The 16,112-nt window shown below is 42.6% G+C and overlaps 1 protein-coding gene across 1 annotated transcript in view; it reads left to right on the top strand.

Annotated features, from left to right (window-relative positions):
• The first annotated feature begins 536 nt into the window (after positions 1-536).
• Positions 537-16,112, top strand: part of LOC115326531 (cytochrome P450 3A11-like) — a 69,249-nt gene continuing 53,673 nt past the window's right edge. The window contains exons 1-7 of the mRNA XM_040209029.2: positions 537-592; positions 6,992-7,088; positions 7,964-8,016; positions 8,453-8,549; positions 13,485-13,610; positions 14,452-14,701; positions 15,210-15,340. Coding sequence (XP_040064963.2) covers positions 537-592; positions 6,992-7,088; positions 7,964-8,016; positions 8,453-8,549; positions 13,485-13,610; positions 14,452-14,701; positions 15,210-15,340 — 810 coding nt within the window. The remainder of the gene's footprint in view (positions 593-6,991; positions 7,089-7,963; positions 8,017-8,452; positions 8,550-13,484; positions 13,611-14,451; positions 14,702-15,209; positions 15,341-16,112) is intronic.

A 16,112-nucleotide genomic window follows, 5' to 3' on the forward strand; every position in this document is an offset into this window, starting at 1 on the left:
ATCCCTGTAAGGTAAAAAGGAATACGGAATGCCCTTAAGGAACATGGAGATGTATTTTGGTAGCGTGAGCTACACTGGCCGAAGTTGAGCAGTTTCGCGCGGCTCGCATAATGAGCCGTGCTCCGTGCTGCGCAAGCGCGAGGAGCAGTGACGTCACACGGCGCACAGCTTGCGCGCCGGAGCCATCGCCGCCACCGCGTGCGCCTTGCCGGTCTGCACATTCCAGAGGAGTGACGTCATAACCACGGCCTCCGTTGCGCAGTAGCCAAGTCTGACGCATGCCCCGAAGCCGCTTGATATCGCGTCTCATTTTGTGCGCATAGGCCCAGGCTACGTATATCCTGGCATAGCCGAGCTAAGCCACCGCAATTTTTTTACCGGTATAATAATAATGATAATAATACTAATACTAATAACCTGCATTTGTTGAGGAGAGCCGCGGCACCGCAGAAAGGCAACGGTATCTTTCTCACCCTCCTCTATTTTATAAATCCAGGAGAAAATTGGTCCCGTTTGCTGACAGGGGATAGGTCAACATGTGGGCCCTTGTATGCACAACGTTAATCGCTGTCATCTCCTCGTTATTCTACTTGTGAGTATATATGCAATCTTTTGGTACAATTCGGCGAGTGATACGCCACCAGCCAAACAAAATTATTATATTTGTGTTTGGCTAGTGACTTGGCAACATTATGTGGGATTTATTTCATTTTGTCTGGGAATAAAGAAAATATGTAGGAACACATTTACAGTTTTCTTTTACTAAGCCGGTTGGAGAAAGGAAACTTAACCACATGGGAAATTAGATCAATCAACTTAGCTAGGCATACAGTCTAGATTGAGTAACTTTGAACGGACTTTCTAAATTACCTGTACCTTGTACCCGTCCAGGGCAGATGTATTATAGGCTTATACAAAATACCTTAAAATGAGAGAACTACACATTTTTCCTGTATTCTTTTCCCTTGTTCACAATAAAGCAAATATTGTATTTCTATTAAATATGTTCGATCTGGTAAGAAAAAAACAACACACTATCTTTGATCGCGCTTGCGACGATTGGAAAACACAAAATGTGTCGAGCTGCAATAGGCGTCAAGTTTGTGGTGTACTTAAGGCCCTGTCACAATGAGGCAACAGTTAGACAACTCTATCCGGCAACCCGAGGAAATCGTGTTGCTGGCGACCCTGTTGCATGGCGGCAATGATAACAGTCGGGCAACATGTTGCTGCCGCCGGGCAACCGTGTTGTCCGATTTCTTGTCCGACAATCCTGTCACACCGCGCTGACGGCGGGGTCTTTATGGGAAATACTCCGCCATCTTGATTGTTTACCTTCGTTCGTAAGTGGCGAGCAGTTGCTCCAAAAGTGACTATACAAAGTGCTAGTGCGTTCGAAGAGCCGGAAATTACCACGAGACGACATCAACCAGTGACTGTGATTAGAAAACTTGGCTCGGGGAGCATTTTCCACCCTTTATTTTATCGAAATGTCTTTCATTCGCTGACAAGGCAGATAGCCCTAACCGAGGGAAGCCGTATGAAGTGCTTCTGTCCGGTTCTTTCCTTCATGCACTTCCTATTTCTACTATAGGATTGAGTTAGCACCGGCAAAGCGTCTTTTGAAGCGTGGTGTTGAGCTGACCTGAAAGTGCTTAAAAACTGCAACACCGACACGATAGGCCTTCCTAACAATATGTGGAATAGATATTTTTCAACGCTCGACTGCAATGTGATCGCTTCATTCACCAAAACGTTCTGGGTATTTTTGAAACAAATCAGGTGTGTGGTAGCGGCTGTATCCAAGTTCCAAGCATCAACAATCATGATCAGCGTGGTCGTTTTAATCATTCAATTTTTTTAATGTTTGCTTTCCTCGTATAATTGTATTATACTTTATCAGGTAAGTAGGCATGCCCTTTTATTTGACTAGCTGTTATATGAGCTCTCTAGGCAGTTCTCATTTCAACACCAGTTTGAACGTGACCATTTCGATAATCGCTTTCCGTAATTACGCAGTAAAAACATTTATGGAATTATTTTAGCTGCACGCCAGCCTTAATTATTGTTAAATAATGTTTTCAAAGCCTTTATTCGAGAAAGACAATATTGATAGGGAACTAGCTCTGCCATAGAAGCTATCTGTGTTGTCGTGTTGCCGGCCCGAAATTCACTCAGCCAGCGATCAGGCCAACACACGTTGTCCAACACAAGTTGCTGCTGTTTTTGTTGCCGAAAGCTGTCACACTGGGCAAGATTTTAGTTGCCGTCCATGTTGTCCTGCTATTGCCGCGATGTGACAGATTAGACGGACAACACTGGGAGCGAGCATAAAGTTGCCCTACTGTTGGACAAAGTGTTGTGTTGTTGTTGACATCGTGTTGCCTCAGTGTGACCGGGCCTTCATACTGTCTGCTTGCGATGGGCCAAGGGGATTTGATATGTGCGAATTAAGCGCAACCGCAGTTTTAGCGCATGATAGATCAACCACGTTTCCGTCCTCGGGACTTTTTCACCATAATCAGCTAGTGAAAAATCTGACTTTATCAATTAAATTTACCTGTCCCCACATACCTGCTGGTCTTAGTTCTAAAGTGAAGAAAAATTGCTTCTTTAAGCCGGTGTCATGAACCATAATAACCAATATATATATATTTTTTATGTACGTGTCCATAAACAACAATTGTCTGTGATGCGGCACACTATAATACTCGCAATATCTGGCTGGGAATCACTTAGCCCCAAGTTCAATCTCCGTCGAGGTCAATCTTAAGATTGCGTTTTAATAATGGCCTATAGGGGCCATTATTAAAAACAAAATTTGTCCCTATGTTTCACGCAACTTTAACCTACGTGTAGTTGTAAAGTGTAACAGTACCGCGTTAGAGTTTTTTTATACAATTGAACTTATAAGCAGGTAAAATACTATAGTAATGCATTGAAATTTATTTTTGTTCTCTGTGCCAGTAAAGAGATATGCTCAACCACATTAGAATTAAAGTATATCGACTAAACACCGCATGTAATTCACATTCAGCAATCTCAAGCGACGTATTGTTTTACCTCAACTTTGTGCCTATTCAAGATAGGTGTAATTTCTGGTTCAGAAATAGCAGCACGAAAGAGACCTCACAACGTTTTTCCCGGTTGTTTTAGTGCAGAAAGCCGTACGGAGTTTCGGAGCGCAGCTGTTAGCCTCCTATATCAAAGCGAGCGCATGTTTAAGTGGAGTAACACTGTTTAGAAGAGCATGGAAAGGACCTTAATGCATTTGTCCTTTACAGCCATAAAAAAGTATTAGTGGAAAATATTCAGATCCTTTCAGTTCGAAAATAACCAAGGCGACGTTTCTGTTGGACTTACTAGTAAATGCGGCATTGTAAATAATATTAATATTATTGTTAATAATAACATTTTTATCTATTAATACTGTTAGCCTGAGGGCCGATACAGGGTGGAGTTCCAAAGAAAATCACTTGCGGCCGATGTTTGCCGTTACAGACACATACACACGCAAAACACTAAACACACGAGTTTAGAGCGTGTTAAAAGATTGAAACTCGAGTTGTTCTACATTAGTGCGCGCAGTACCTTTACAGGTTATTCCTATACTGACTGGATTTAGAGCACTATACAAAGTCATAACAGCCTTGTACACACAAAAGCTCGCGGACATAAAATGACATGAAACAACAAAAAGGCCTAATATTATAACCGTAGCAACTCATTTTCCAAACCCCTCAACGAGAAAGAGAAACATTTTAAGTGGAAAAAGGTTTTTTTGTGTGTGTGTTTTCGTGTGTGTGTGTGTGTGTGTGTGTGTGTGTGCGCGAATCTTTGTTAGTTTGGAAAAGGTACTGGTCCTTTTGTTATATTTTGGGGGAGATTGCTGAGTTATCTTCGTGAATCGGCATGAAGGCCGTCCATAGCGCTACTTTGGGAATTAGAGGGTTTGGCGTTTGGACTGTGTAGAGGTTGTCCCTTTGTGTTTGTAGTGACTGGCTGGAGGGCTTGGCGTTTGAACTGGTTAGAGTTACCCCTTTGTGTTGGTGGTGGGCTGTTTGTGGGCTATATAAGGAGGAGGACTAAATAAACCTGGTAGCTGAGTTTGAGACGTCGTCCTGTCCCTTTCTGTTTCTTGGACTTTTACGTTCTCTTCTACCCCAGTCTCAGGTATATTCAACATGGTTAACATCCACCAGCACGCCTGCACCCTTACTATTTTATATCTGAGAGAGTGTAGTACGTGCAAACCTGTTGATGTGGTCGCGAGTCTCTCTGTTTGGTTTCGAAGTTGAGCTTCGGCCAATTCGCGGTATGTGTTGTATTCAGTCTTGGGAAGTTACTTTTAAAAAGTAATTCGTTACAGTTACAGTTACTTTCAGAAAAAAGTAGCGATGTTACCGTTGCAGTTACCGCAACAAAAAATAACTCGTTACAGTTACACTTACTTTTAAGAAGTAACGACGTTGCTTCTCAGTTACTTTTCTATGACACAAAAAAAATATTAAAAACTATAAAACGCTTTTCACCGAGTTCTTTTGCATACAATTCAAAAAGTGTGCTTTTTACTTCATATTGTAACGTAGCAGCAGTTGCTTCTCGAAATTAGTGTCTGAAAGTTTCCCTTGTTTGATAAGGAACACGTCCCTGCCCTTGCTGAACAGGCGCTTGTCTAACGCGCTGGATGGGATTGCTGTGTTGTTTTGCCGGAACAGGTTTTTGATTGCCGGGAAGGCGTTGAGGCAACAGAGTTCCGTTTTGTGCGGTCAAGTTGTTAGTAACCACCTCCGCCACAGCAAAATACTCTCTGTACACCGGCCATGGTAGTTCTTCTTTGTTCTTATCAACATTCATATCATTGGTAGTACTAGCACACTGCTGGCTCGTTGACGGTTGCGCTGGGTTCATGGAGTCCTTGGACATATTTCAGTTCGTATTCGGCAAGCTAGAAACAAACCCCGCGCAAACAGCAGTAAATTTTGCCGCGACTGTTGACACTACACCGGAGTAGTGGCGGATAAGGTCTGCTTCCTTAAGACCATGCTTATAATTTGTGAGCCATCCCATCATATATATATATACGTATGATCTGGGACGTAGATTGTTGGAGAAGGTGCACAATGTGGGCCGCTCCTCGTTCGTGCTGGAGGTGAAAACCCAGTACGCGGATGCGCTCCACCACGCGGAAAGGTTCTCCGTTCTCGAAATGAAGTTGAATGTCCGCCGTCTACGTTTAAGGATTGAATTTTCCTTCCCGCTTGCGTGAGCGTTCAAAGAGGAGTTGAGATTTCTGTGCGGCACACTTGAGGTTGCCTGCCTTGAGGTATTATTCTACTGAATCGATGGCCTCCTGCAGTGAGTCCTGCTTGTCCCCGTCCGAGACCGAGGTCGTCCGTATGGTCAGATTGTCCGCTTTGAGGGAGAGCCTGCGGTGATACAGCGGTTAGATATCGTAGTAACTGCAGACGCTGGAACAACTCTACGCCTCGTTTTGTAAGTAGCGGTAGTTAAGGATGTTGGCCTATTTCTTTTGAACGCGGTCATGTAAAGTTTCGTTTGATCTCGCCAGCCCGTTCCAGATTACAGATGCATATTCCAAGCGGGATCGGCAAATACTTTTAAAGATAGTGATAAATACGAAAGGCCACAAGAATTCACTCGTAATACGGCTGAACACTCATAGAGTTTTAATAGCAGCAACTCGTCCAGGAAGGCCGCTGCTAGGGGCAGATCGCCGGCTAGCGGCGGCAATCGAAGCCCCGCGGTCAAGAAGCCAAGCAGCCGTTGTCCATCGGGGACCGCAGCTCCGGGCAGGTCGACGGCTAGCGGCGGCGATCGAAGCGCAGCGCTCAAGAAGCCAGGCAGCCGTTGTCGTTCGTCCCGTTCAGACGAGGGTCCTAACTGTCGTTTCCCCGTCCCTTTTGCGGCCTCTCATCCTCTGGCAGTGCAGCTGAGGCCATGAGATTGTCCACTTCAGCGACGCCCATCGTGGCATCGGAAGTGCACGGTGCGGTGGAAAGGAACACGATGAGTTCTTACAAGCCAGCAGCCGAAGTGCCCCGCAAAGCGCATAGTTACTATATTCTTAAAATTTATTATCGTGATATGGAATATAATTTGGGCAGTTCACCGTTTCCAATTGAAACATTTTATGAGATCTAGAACGACCTTGATATCTGCAGTCGTTCTATATTACAGAGGTTGAATCTCAATTGTTGGTAAGCTCTCACAGTACACATGACAATTTAATCCAATGCATAATTATAATGGCACATTACTACAAAGGCAAAGCGACCAGGAAGTCCCGCGTTTTTATTACGTTACCATTAGCCCTTTGAATGCCTCGCCCCAGTACACTCGGGCGCGTTGCCATGTTGTTTCAGTTTTGACTTGTTTTCTGCTCCACCCAACTGGGCTCATTTTTTAATTTGTTTTGGCATGTATGAACAAGCGATAAAAAGCAATGATGGAAGTTCCAGGGTGACGTTTTGATGGCATGGAGTTTTATTTCATTTAAGCTACTCTTGTTTTGGTGGACTCCTTCGTTGTTATGGAATCGTGAATCTATGTTGTTCAACAGTGCTTCTTGGCGAGCACTCAGATATAGAAATTTCTAGTGAGATATTCGCCAATTGGCCAAAACAAGAAATTCGCTGTTCAGAATCAGCTAAGACAGAATAAGGCCGCTCAAAAGAGTCACTTCAGGTTCCTAGTTCGAGGTGCCAGTGCATAGTACCGTCGGTAATAAGTAGAGTAGAAGACATCGTTTAGAATCACGCAGATATCAATTAACTTATTTCCTAAGATATAGTACGGTTTTATAGAAAAACATATTCTCAGAGCATGCTACAGTGTCATTGAGACCAAAATGTTCTCTCTTTATGGGGAGAAATGACAGACGAGCAAAGCGCTAAGGAAAAAATATCAGCGATGGAAAACTTTCTAAAACATTGTTTCTGAGGCTTAAATTTATTTTTATTTTTTGCAGGTGGAGAAGGCATAAATTTTCCTTGTTCAAGAACATGGGTATACCTGGACCTGAACCTAGTTTATTCACCGGAAACATATCTGAGATCATTGAAAAGGTCAATGTCAAACAATCTGGTCACTAGAACCCATGTAACAGAAGATTGTCTTGTGGAGCCTTGTTCGTTTTTGAACATTTAGCATATGTTTAACTACACTCGTTTCACTAGGATTTTGTCTTCCACCATTTATATTTGGTATTGATCAAAAAGTTTTTTTTAGAACTTTGCATTTAGCACTCATTCTCACCGCAGGTATTGCCACTACCTTACGGAGCCTAGGCATGGCTTTGACATAGGCATTATGTGCGACGTGTTAATGTCGTCCTCCAATACCTTTGTTTGGTCGAGAATAAGCTGAAAGCTCCACTGGTTGACTGGCTCTAAACGAACGGACAATAACTTTTGCAGAACCCTCTGACAAAGTTTCATGGGCTCAAGTATCTGTGTAGGTCTGTTGTCCCTATCCGGAATATCGGTTATGCCAAGTACGTCCCTCAGTACTCTCAACCGGAAAGCTTGCAAAATTAGATTTTGACTTCAAATAAACACATCATCTGGTTGCATCGAAATGAAAATTACAAGGGGGAGTGAATAAAGTGCAAAAATAATTCCCTAAGAGGTGATCAAAAAAGGGGGAAAGCTCATCGCACTGGTCCAAGCGGACTTGAATTCGCTTTCAAAACAAAAATGATGTGGAATCTCGCGCCTGATGTCTCAAGGGTTTCTGGAGGACACATGCCACAAGAATAAATCAGTGGGAAAAATTGTTTTGGCATGCCCTTTGGTGTATCGATACCATATTTATAAATTGCTTAGTCGTTAAAAGTGTGGAAAAAAAGTCATCCGCTGAACGTCTATACAAAACTTGCCATACTTGTGTTCTCGATTGTATGAATGTGCTTTTGTCTTCCTAACTTTCTTTTGTGTTCCAGGGAGCAGCTCGCATGTTTGATGAGTGGGTTAATAAGTACGGGGACGTAGTAGGGTAAGCTATAATGTTCAAACAAATATTTTTCAGTGTTGATTGATTGGTTGATAAAGAGCTGTATTAGTTAATCATTTATGCTAATACATATTAGGATGAACTTTTCATTCTCGTAGAAGATCATTGTTTGCCTTTGATTTTTGTTATTGTTCTTGTTTAATATTTGTTCTTTTCCACACCCCTCTGTAATGCCCTATGGGCCCTGAGGGTGTTGAAATAAAAAAAATACATAAATAAATAAATAAATTCGACCCAATTTATGCAACGAAGGACCGGATACTTTAGAAAACTAACTCTTGTTCTATTGTGCAAATCTAGTTGCCAAGATATCAGTGGGACAATTACTGTCAACGGATGGATATACAATTTCAAGAAAAATTAGTTTAAGCATGAAATGTAATTGTTTTATTTTCTCCTCCCCTAAAAACGGCTGCAGGTTCTACAATGGAGTCACGCCCATGCTTATTGTCAAAGATTTGGAATTGATCAAGAATATTCAGATCAAAGACTTCGGCAACTTTCATGGGAGGGGGGTGAGTTACACGAATGTCTTTAACCGTCCTTCGAACTATTCTTTGCTTACTAAGTACTTTCGTTTACTCCGCCCTGGTGAATAGTATTCTCTAAGTAGAATTAAATATGCATACGTATAAGTCTCCTTCAGTACGACTTCCACTTAATAAAATACTGGCAATTTTCGAAACCAATTACGTAGAAGCGTTGACGTCAGCAAATGCAAAACGCATCTTCACTCACTTGCAATCGCGTCAGTCATTCTGTCCCGTTTCGTTCACAAGCACAAAAGAGAAAAAAACCAGCGCCCTTACACGTCTAATTCAAAGACCTCGATCTTCTTTCTGGTTCTGTCCGATAAAGAGTTTTTTTATCCACACCCAAAATAGAACAATGTTCATTTTCTAACTACTTTTCAGCACACACGCACGCTGTACTGGCACGGTCGTTTCACAACCGTGCCAGTACAAAATCGCATCTCACATACGCGCACCTTGCCTTCTACTCTAGGTAACAATGCTTGTACCACTTCAATCTGCCAGAGCTGATGTGGCTGCTGGCTGTCGTGTAGTGTCACCAAGTCTCAAATTTTGAGAGGTCGCTTTGATCGTTTCGTTGTGTAATGCGATCGGTGTTCGGTTAGTTTTTTGTACCACCGTTGGCATAAAGTTTTCAGAAACAGTCCTCTCAGTTTTCAGAGCTTCCACAGGAACTCTCTATTGCCGCTTTCCATATCAAGCGAAACAGTTTTGAGAGCGATGTAAGTGTTTTTCCGAAGTGATGTGCGGTGGGCAAATTCGTTGAGTATTTTGTATTTCAGTGTACGTGTGTAGGCCAGTGGTCGAGAGCCTCTGACTGCTTCTACTTCAAGGAGGAGGCTCACCAACTCTTCTTCCGTCAGAACTTGCCGGCCGACGGTTCTCTTTAACGAAGTCTTAACTGCCTTAACTACATATATGCGCTCATAAAAAACACGCCACCATAGAGAACGTGGTGGGTGTTTTTTATGCGGCCCAGATTCTTGCATTCGAGTATTTGAGACAATTGTTCTGTGAATAATGACCTCTGACTTCCGCCGTCGAATAGAAAGAACTCTTACCAGAACGCGTTTATGATGTCTCAAGCTCCAAACTGTCGCGGATTGCAGAGGTTCGGTTTTATCGACCCCTTCAAAAACTGTAGATTCAAGAGTGAAAAGGGCAGGAGAAGTCTCGATTTTTTTTGTTTACTTTGTTCTTCTCCTGACCGCGTTTGAAACGCTGGATCGTACATGGCCAATGCATGTCGTCCTTGGCACTAGGAGCAAGAAATGTTTTGCCGACACTGTTTAGCAAGATGTTTTTGTGCATATGAAGCACCTGATAACTATAATAATAAAAACGGCTTGACAAAACACAATAATTCTAATTAAACGTTTCGGCTCCCATGCGGGAGCCATATTCAGTAACGCAAAAAGCGAATGAGAGTCGCTCGAAAAGTTCGGCGCTCATTAGGACCTTTCTTTTCTCGAAAAGACCTATCTTTGCTTCGCACAGTTCTGTGTTGCAGTCTGGAGACTTGCAGAAGCAGCTTGGATTGTTAGCCTGCCGTAAAAGCGTAGCGGCCGCTCCACTGCGAGACCCTCGTTTTCTCATAGGTCTTTGAGCGTGAGATTCTGCTCCACTCTCTTTACCTGCCTTGTGTCTTGAACTTCCGCATTTTGTTTTTTTCTTGTGAAGGCTGTTCGTCCTCTACTTTCAACTTCAATACGCAAGAATCACAGGATTGCAGGCAGTTGTTTTGGTTGTCGTTGTTCCCGTGTTTCCTGGCTTCCTTTGCCAGCACCATGTTCATTCTAAATTCCGCGCAACGTTTCTCCTTGCCCGAAACGACGTTTGTGTCGAAGGTAAAAAAATACCTTCTGGAATAAGCCGAAGCATCCGAGGACAAAGCAGAGTCGAAAATAAATTTTCGCTCACCCCTGCCGATATCAGTCCACGTATGTGTACCTGTAGGTCGTCATGTAGTCGCCGGAGTTCTCGAAACTCTTTCGCGGACGTAACTGGCGGTCGTTCCGCAAGTCTCATCGCATGGCCACCCATAAGCAGCGCCTCCTTGCTGTATCGTGTCCTCGGGATGTCACCTGCACCTTCGTAGCAGCTTGCTGTTGGTGGATATCCGGCATTCGCTGCTGTAGCTTAGTCTCGCAATGCAGACCTGAAGTAGTTGAACTTATCGGCTGAAGATAATTCTGGGTTACATTGGATGACCTGCTCGAACTGCTTCCAAAAGAGTCTCCACTCTTGGCATTGTCCGTTGAACTTGACCAGTTCCACTTTAGGCAGCTTGACTTTAATGGACTCAGCAGGGACACGGAGGCCGACTGCACTTGATGGCTCTCCTGCACCATGCAGTTCCTCCTTAAAGAAGCGTCACTAAGAAGGCAAGTCTTGCAGATTGAGTCACGATTCAATCATTGTATTCAACTGAGCGAGCGTATCCTGGTTCCGCATCACCCGCTGCCAGCAACGGTTTGATGGCAGTATCTGTTTCAGACAGCTTACGGTGTAATGCCTTGAGACGAGAACTCATCAACCAACACTTCGTTTTGGGTCATTAAATGTCAAACGCCACAGGTGTTGCGCTGACCACCTTCGATATCTTAAAAACAATTCATAGCCTTTTGTCGCATTATGTGTAGCCATGCCCTAAAATATTTTTGACAAAAATTTTTTTGATGGCGTGAGCGCGCTTTTAGTTTTTAAGAATAGCGTCAAACTAGGTATCACTCTATATTTTATTAAAATCAGTTTTTTTATGAAACACCCAACAATATATTTTCTTAGATTTCCACGGCTTTCGACTTGCAATGTGATTGGGCTTGGGCAGTTTTGTTTAATTTATATATTTTAAAACCATTTTTTTTTAATTTTAGCATTTTCTTTATTTCATTAAAAAAATAAAAAAGATCTAATTTTCAACTAGTTTCACACTATTTATAAAAGTTAAAACCGCGCTCACGCCATGGAAAACTTTTTTTTGTCAAAATTATTTTAGGGCATGGCTACGGACGATGCGGCAAAGGGTCTGATTTTCTTTTTTTTTTTTAGAAATTTAGGGTAGTCGATTGCAACGTCTTGGACGTTTCACATGGAATGACCCTTTTGGAAGGCTGTATCAATATCGGTAAAGAGCTTGGTTACATCAAAACGAAGGGCTTTCCGCTTCTGTTTTAGCCTCTACATGGCAGAGTCGTTGTGTTCCTTGGCGTTCTCGAGGCCGCAAGTGCCTCGCGGCCTCAGCAATTCTGCCACTCAAACGATAACGTTCCTGGATTTCGGCACAAAAAGAGTCAAATCTAGTTACGTCGAATCGCTCACGGCTACAAATTCAAAACACACCTTTACTTACAGACAACCGCGTTAGTTAGGCAGTTCCGTTTCGTTCACACGCACGCAAAATATAAACTGCGCTTTCTCCAACCGCCTCGATCTTCTTTCACTTTAGACCTACCTGATAAAGAGTTTCTCCATTCAGTAATATAAACAAGGTGACGAGCGGACACTCGCATAAGCCCCAGCAGCCCAGATAGACTAGGGAGGCTCTCTAAGATAGACCAGTGACAGCTAGCGTTCCTAGCGGGCGGCATTGACCATAACATGATTCCCGTTCCGGTAAAATTAGTTTCGGTTGCGGTTTGGGAATTTCTGTTCCGGTTCTCCGGTAGCCCACTACTTCTTTTTTCCCTCTCTTCCTCCCGCCCCCCTCCTCGCTCGGCTCTCACGAACTCCTCATATCCCGGAGCTGCTTTTTTTTATATTAACGCAGTTTTATTTTAATAACAAGCCCAAGCAGCACACACGGTCCTCCGTGCATCCTCAGGGTGTTCTAAAGTTTCTGGGTCGCTAGACTAGGCTGCGCTCCGTTCGCTCCCCAAGAAATCACACAGCGGGAAGTTTGGCAGTAAACGTGACTTGCTTTAATCTTTGCTCCGGTTTCCGGGTGCCTCTCTCATTCTCATAACCGGGAAACGGCCTGGCTGTCCTCGCTGGCCACCGGCCACCGGTCCTGAAGCAGCGAAGTGACGGGGAAATACGACGGCCGTCACTCTACGGCCCGCTTCAGCTCTTGGTTCCTGGTGTTCTCCTCATGCCTCACTTTCTGTTCCTTTTCTCCCGCTTCCCCCCGGCTGACCCTCACTCGAGCCTCTTTCGGCCGCTCTCTTCTTCGCACGACACCCCCGCAAGTTTCATGGATGTCCTGGATGTCCCATGGACGTCCATAGGATATATAAGCTCTTTGGGAACTTTATTAAATACTGTGAACGACCTCCTTTTTACAAGGACCCAAATTTCACGAATCGCCTACAATTCGCGAAGCCTAGGTCGTGCGAACAATTCCTGTAAAATGTAAACACATTGGAATATATATTGAGATCCCACCGCGTCGCGCAATTTAGAACCCGCAACTTATTACAAAACCTCAGCTTTGACCAAAATCGCGAAGAGCCCGCGAACAATAAGTCGCTTACAGTATTCAAAATTCGATACCGCGTCTCGCAGATTTTTTTCCTGAAGTTCTATGCATGCGCTTGTTGTCTTCAACTGCATCTTTGTCGTCTTCAACTTCAACCAGGCGCCATTCAACACGCGGTTTTTCTGACGTTTAAGATTATAACTATTTATTAGTTTTAAGTACTTTAAATAGTTATAAAGCATAACAATTTAAAAAAAATATTCCTCACAGAAAGAGTTGTAATTAATTTTAACCTAATTACAGAAAAACGCCACGTAGCGGAGAGCATTAAACGCGATATCTGGGCCGCGATTCGGCTTTACTGTCCTCTGGTTGCTTTAAGTAACTCTAAACAAAACATTATTTCTTAATTTCAATGGGAGCTAATAAAGGGACACAAAATGCTTTATTCGCCAGTTGTAGAGTTCTTCTTGTACTTTACAAGGACTTCACGCGTGCAGGTCACAACAAAAATGTACAAAAATCACCAAATGGGCAAACTGAAGATACTTAATGCAGATGGCGATCGGTGGAAGAACATGAGAAGTCTGCTGACCCCCGCCTTCTCCTCCAGCAACGTGAAAAAAGTGAGTGTCATAGGTTGACCCAACCACTAAAATGGTACTTCTGGACGATGAAAACTTCTTGCCTAAAGTTTCGAGGGCACCAGACGAGAATTTTCGTAATAAGCTTTATGATGACAAGTATACGCAAACCAAGCTTATTGAACATAATATAGTACTAGGCAATTAAGGCAGTATAGGAAAGTATAAACAATTGGCATCAGACAACCTTTTTACATACCAAACCTATACATGCACCGGAGCGTAAAACGTTTTCAAAATGTCTCTATAAGCTCATTTTCATCCTCTATTAGGTGCTCGCTTCAGCATTCACCACGAGTGTATCATCTAATCAATGATAAAAAATGTTACCTACGCTTTGACGTTATTGTGTAATATAAACACCGCAAACTTTTGATCAAGTGCTCCGAAAATTGGCACCGCGAGCGGAGAGGAACTGAGATTATTGTCTGCTTTCGTCGTCTGCTTCGGTACGGACGCTGAACTGACTTCGGAATCAGTGCAAGGTTTTAAGGAACAGTGTCTACACTCGCGCGGAACTGAGATGAATCGAACGCGCCAGTGCTAAGGACATGTAACTTCCAGGTAAATTGAATGTGCCAGCTCTTGCACTCCGGAACTAGTTCAGCCAGTTCAGGCGAGTTGAACAGCCGTAAATGCAACTAGTCTGTGCGTCTATTCACAGTCCTTCCAGTAAAAGCTGGACGCTGTGACGTCACCACACGCTTTCATTATCGTTCTTGCACTTTTTTCTTCGTATAAGAGCCCCTGTTCAGCACCACGAGTGGTGCAGTTGTAGCTCGTCACCAATCGATTGATCGATAATCTCACAACTCTCCCGCAGATATCAAGTGTGATGGACGCCTGCACCAACGATTTAATGGAAGTTCTGGATTCACTCAGTGATCAAGACAAGGCATTCGAAATAGGGGGGGTTTACCGAAGGCTTTCGCTGGACGTGATGTTAAGATCAGCCTTCGGAGTAGAATCAAACGTTCAGAAAAATCAAGGCATTGCTGGTGTGAACGGGGTTCTCGAGCTGATTGCGGACCACGAGGACAAGAGTTTCACTGGCTGGCTGCCGTTTCTCTTTAGTAAGCTCGTGATGTTACCGTATTTTTTTTCTTCAAACTTCTAGTCAGAAACTTGGTCGTCTTTACACCATATATATTAGGCTTACTTTTTTTTTTAATCTGAGATTGGTGTAGTGAGATAGTATTGAATAAAAGAGGGGGAAATTCATTTGTGTTTTTTTCTGCATTTAACAAGCATATGCTTGTTTAAACCTACAGTTACCTCAAGTATAAACCACTTATCGTATCGGTATCTCGCAAAGTGCTTAAATATGGCTGTCATTTTATCCTAATTTTTTGCACGCTGTATCTAGTTACCCATACGAGCAATCCTAACTTAGCGCACCTTTTGAAGTTTTTAATTAGGGAGTTTGATATTGATGTATAAAAAACTTGATTCGAATTAAACTTAGACAAAGATGAAGGGTTCTCTCAATTGGTTTATAAAACACTTTGCCGAGTCACGCATAAACGTGGCATAAAAGCTTAAAAAAATGTGTATTCAATTAATATTCTTTTTTTTTTGCAGATTGTTATCCTGAGTTTTCCTTCATATGGAAGTTGTATTTCACGTGGAGTAAATATTTTATAAGTTTTCCAATGGACAAACTTAGTTATGGTTTCATGCCAGTAATCAACATGCGGCGGTCTAACCCAGAGGCAAGTTTTTTTCTGGACGTTTGACATAATATGAACGTTGCTGAGAATATTAGTTTCTATTAATTAACATTTGTTTTTTATATATTTACTTTTTATGAAATGCATACTATTACGGAGTTCGCATCAATACGAGAAAGAGCTCGAGTAAGGTAAAAAACTACCATATAAACACAACGAAGGAAGCTGAAGAGTGAATATGAGTATGGAGTTGCAATATCTTGTTTTTCGAGATATTGGTTTCTGCCACAATATAAAATAACACAAAATGTCATAATCGGTGCCCCAATACATGCAGCAACTGTTTCGCCATTACATTTCTCTATACATTTCTTCAGCAGTTTCTACCTCCTCATCTTGATCGGCTTGAAGTTTTAATCTAGAAGACACCTGAACATTTTTTCTGAGGTGTATTTTGATAAAATTATTAAAGCATTTAGTAATCAATCATTGGATATAAATGCGTGTTGAACGCTAATGTTTTCGTTCAGTGGAAAACTTTCTTGTCTTAACCAGAAGAGTAAAGTATAATCAAGGAATATGGTATGATCATAAGTTTCTCAATGTAAACAAGCCGAATACGTCAAAATCTTAAGGCGACACATAAAAACAAACAAAGGTTAGCAACATCAAATAACATTAAAAGCGTAAGACATGCATGACACCTTCAAAACAAATCGTGGAAGATCGATGTAAAAGACGTTACCCCCCCGTTGTCATTTTATTTTGTTTAGCTTTTTTATTATTGAGCTTCTACAAGGGCCGGAGTATGAAT

The sequence above is a fragment of the Ixodes scapularis genome, unplaced genomic scaffold (genome assembly GCF_016920785.2).
Source record: "Ixodes scapularis isolate PalLabHiFi unplaced genomic scaffold, ASM1692078v2 PGA_scaffold6__148_contigs__length_123643588, whole genome shotgun sequence".
NCBI lineage: Eukaryota > Metazoa > Arthropoda > Arachnida > Ixodida > Ixodidae > Ixodes > Ixodes scapularis.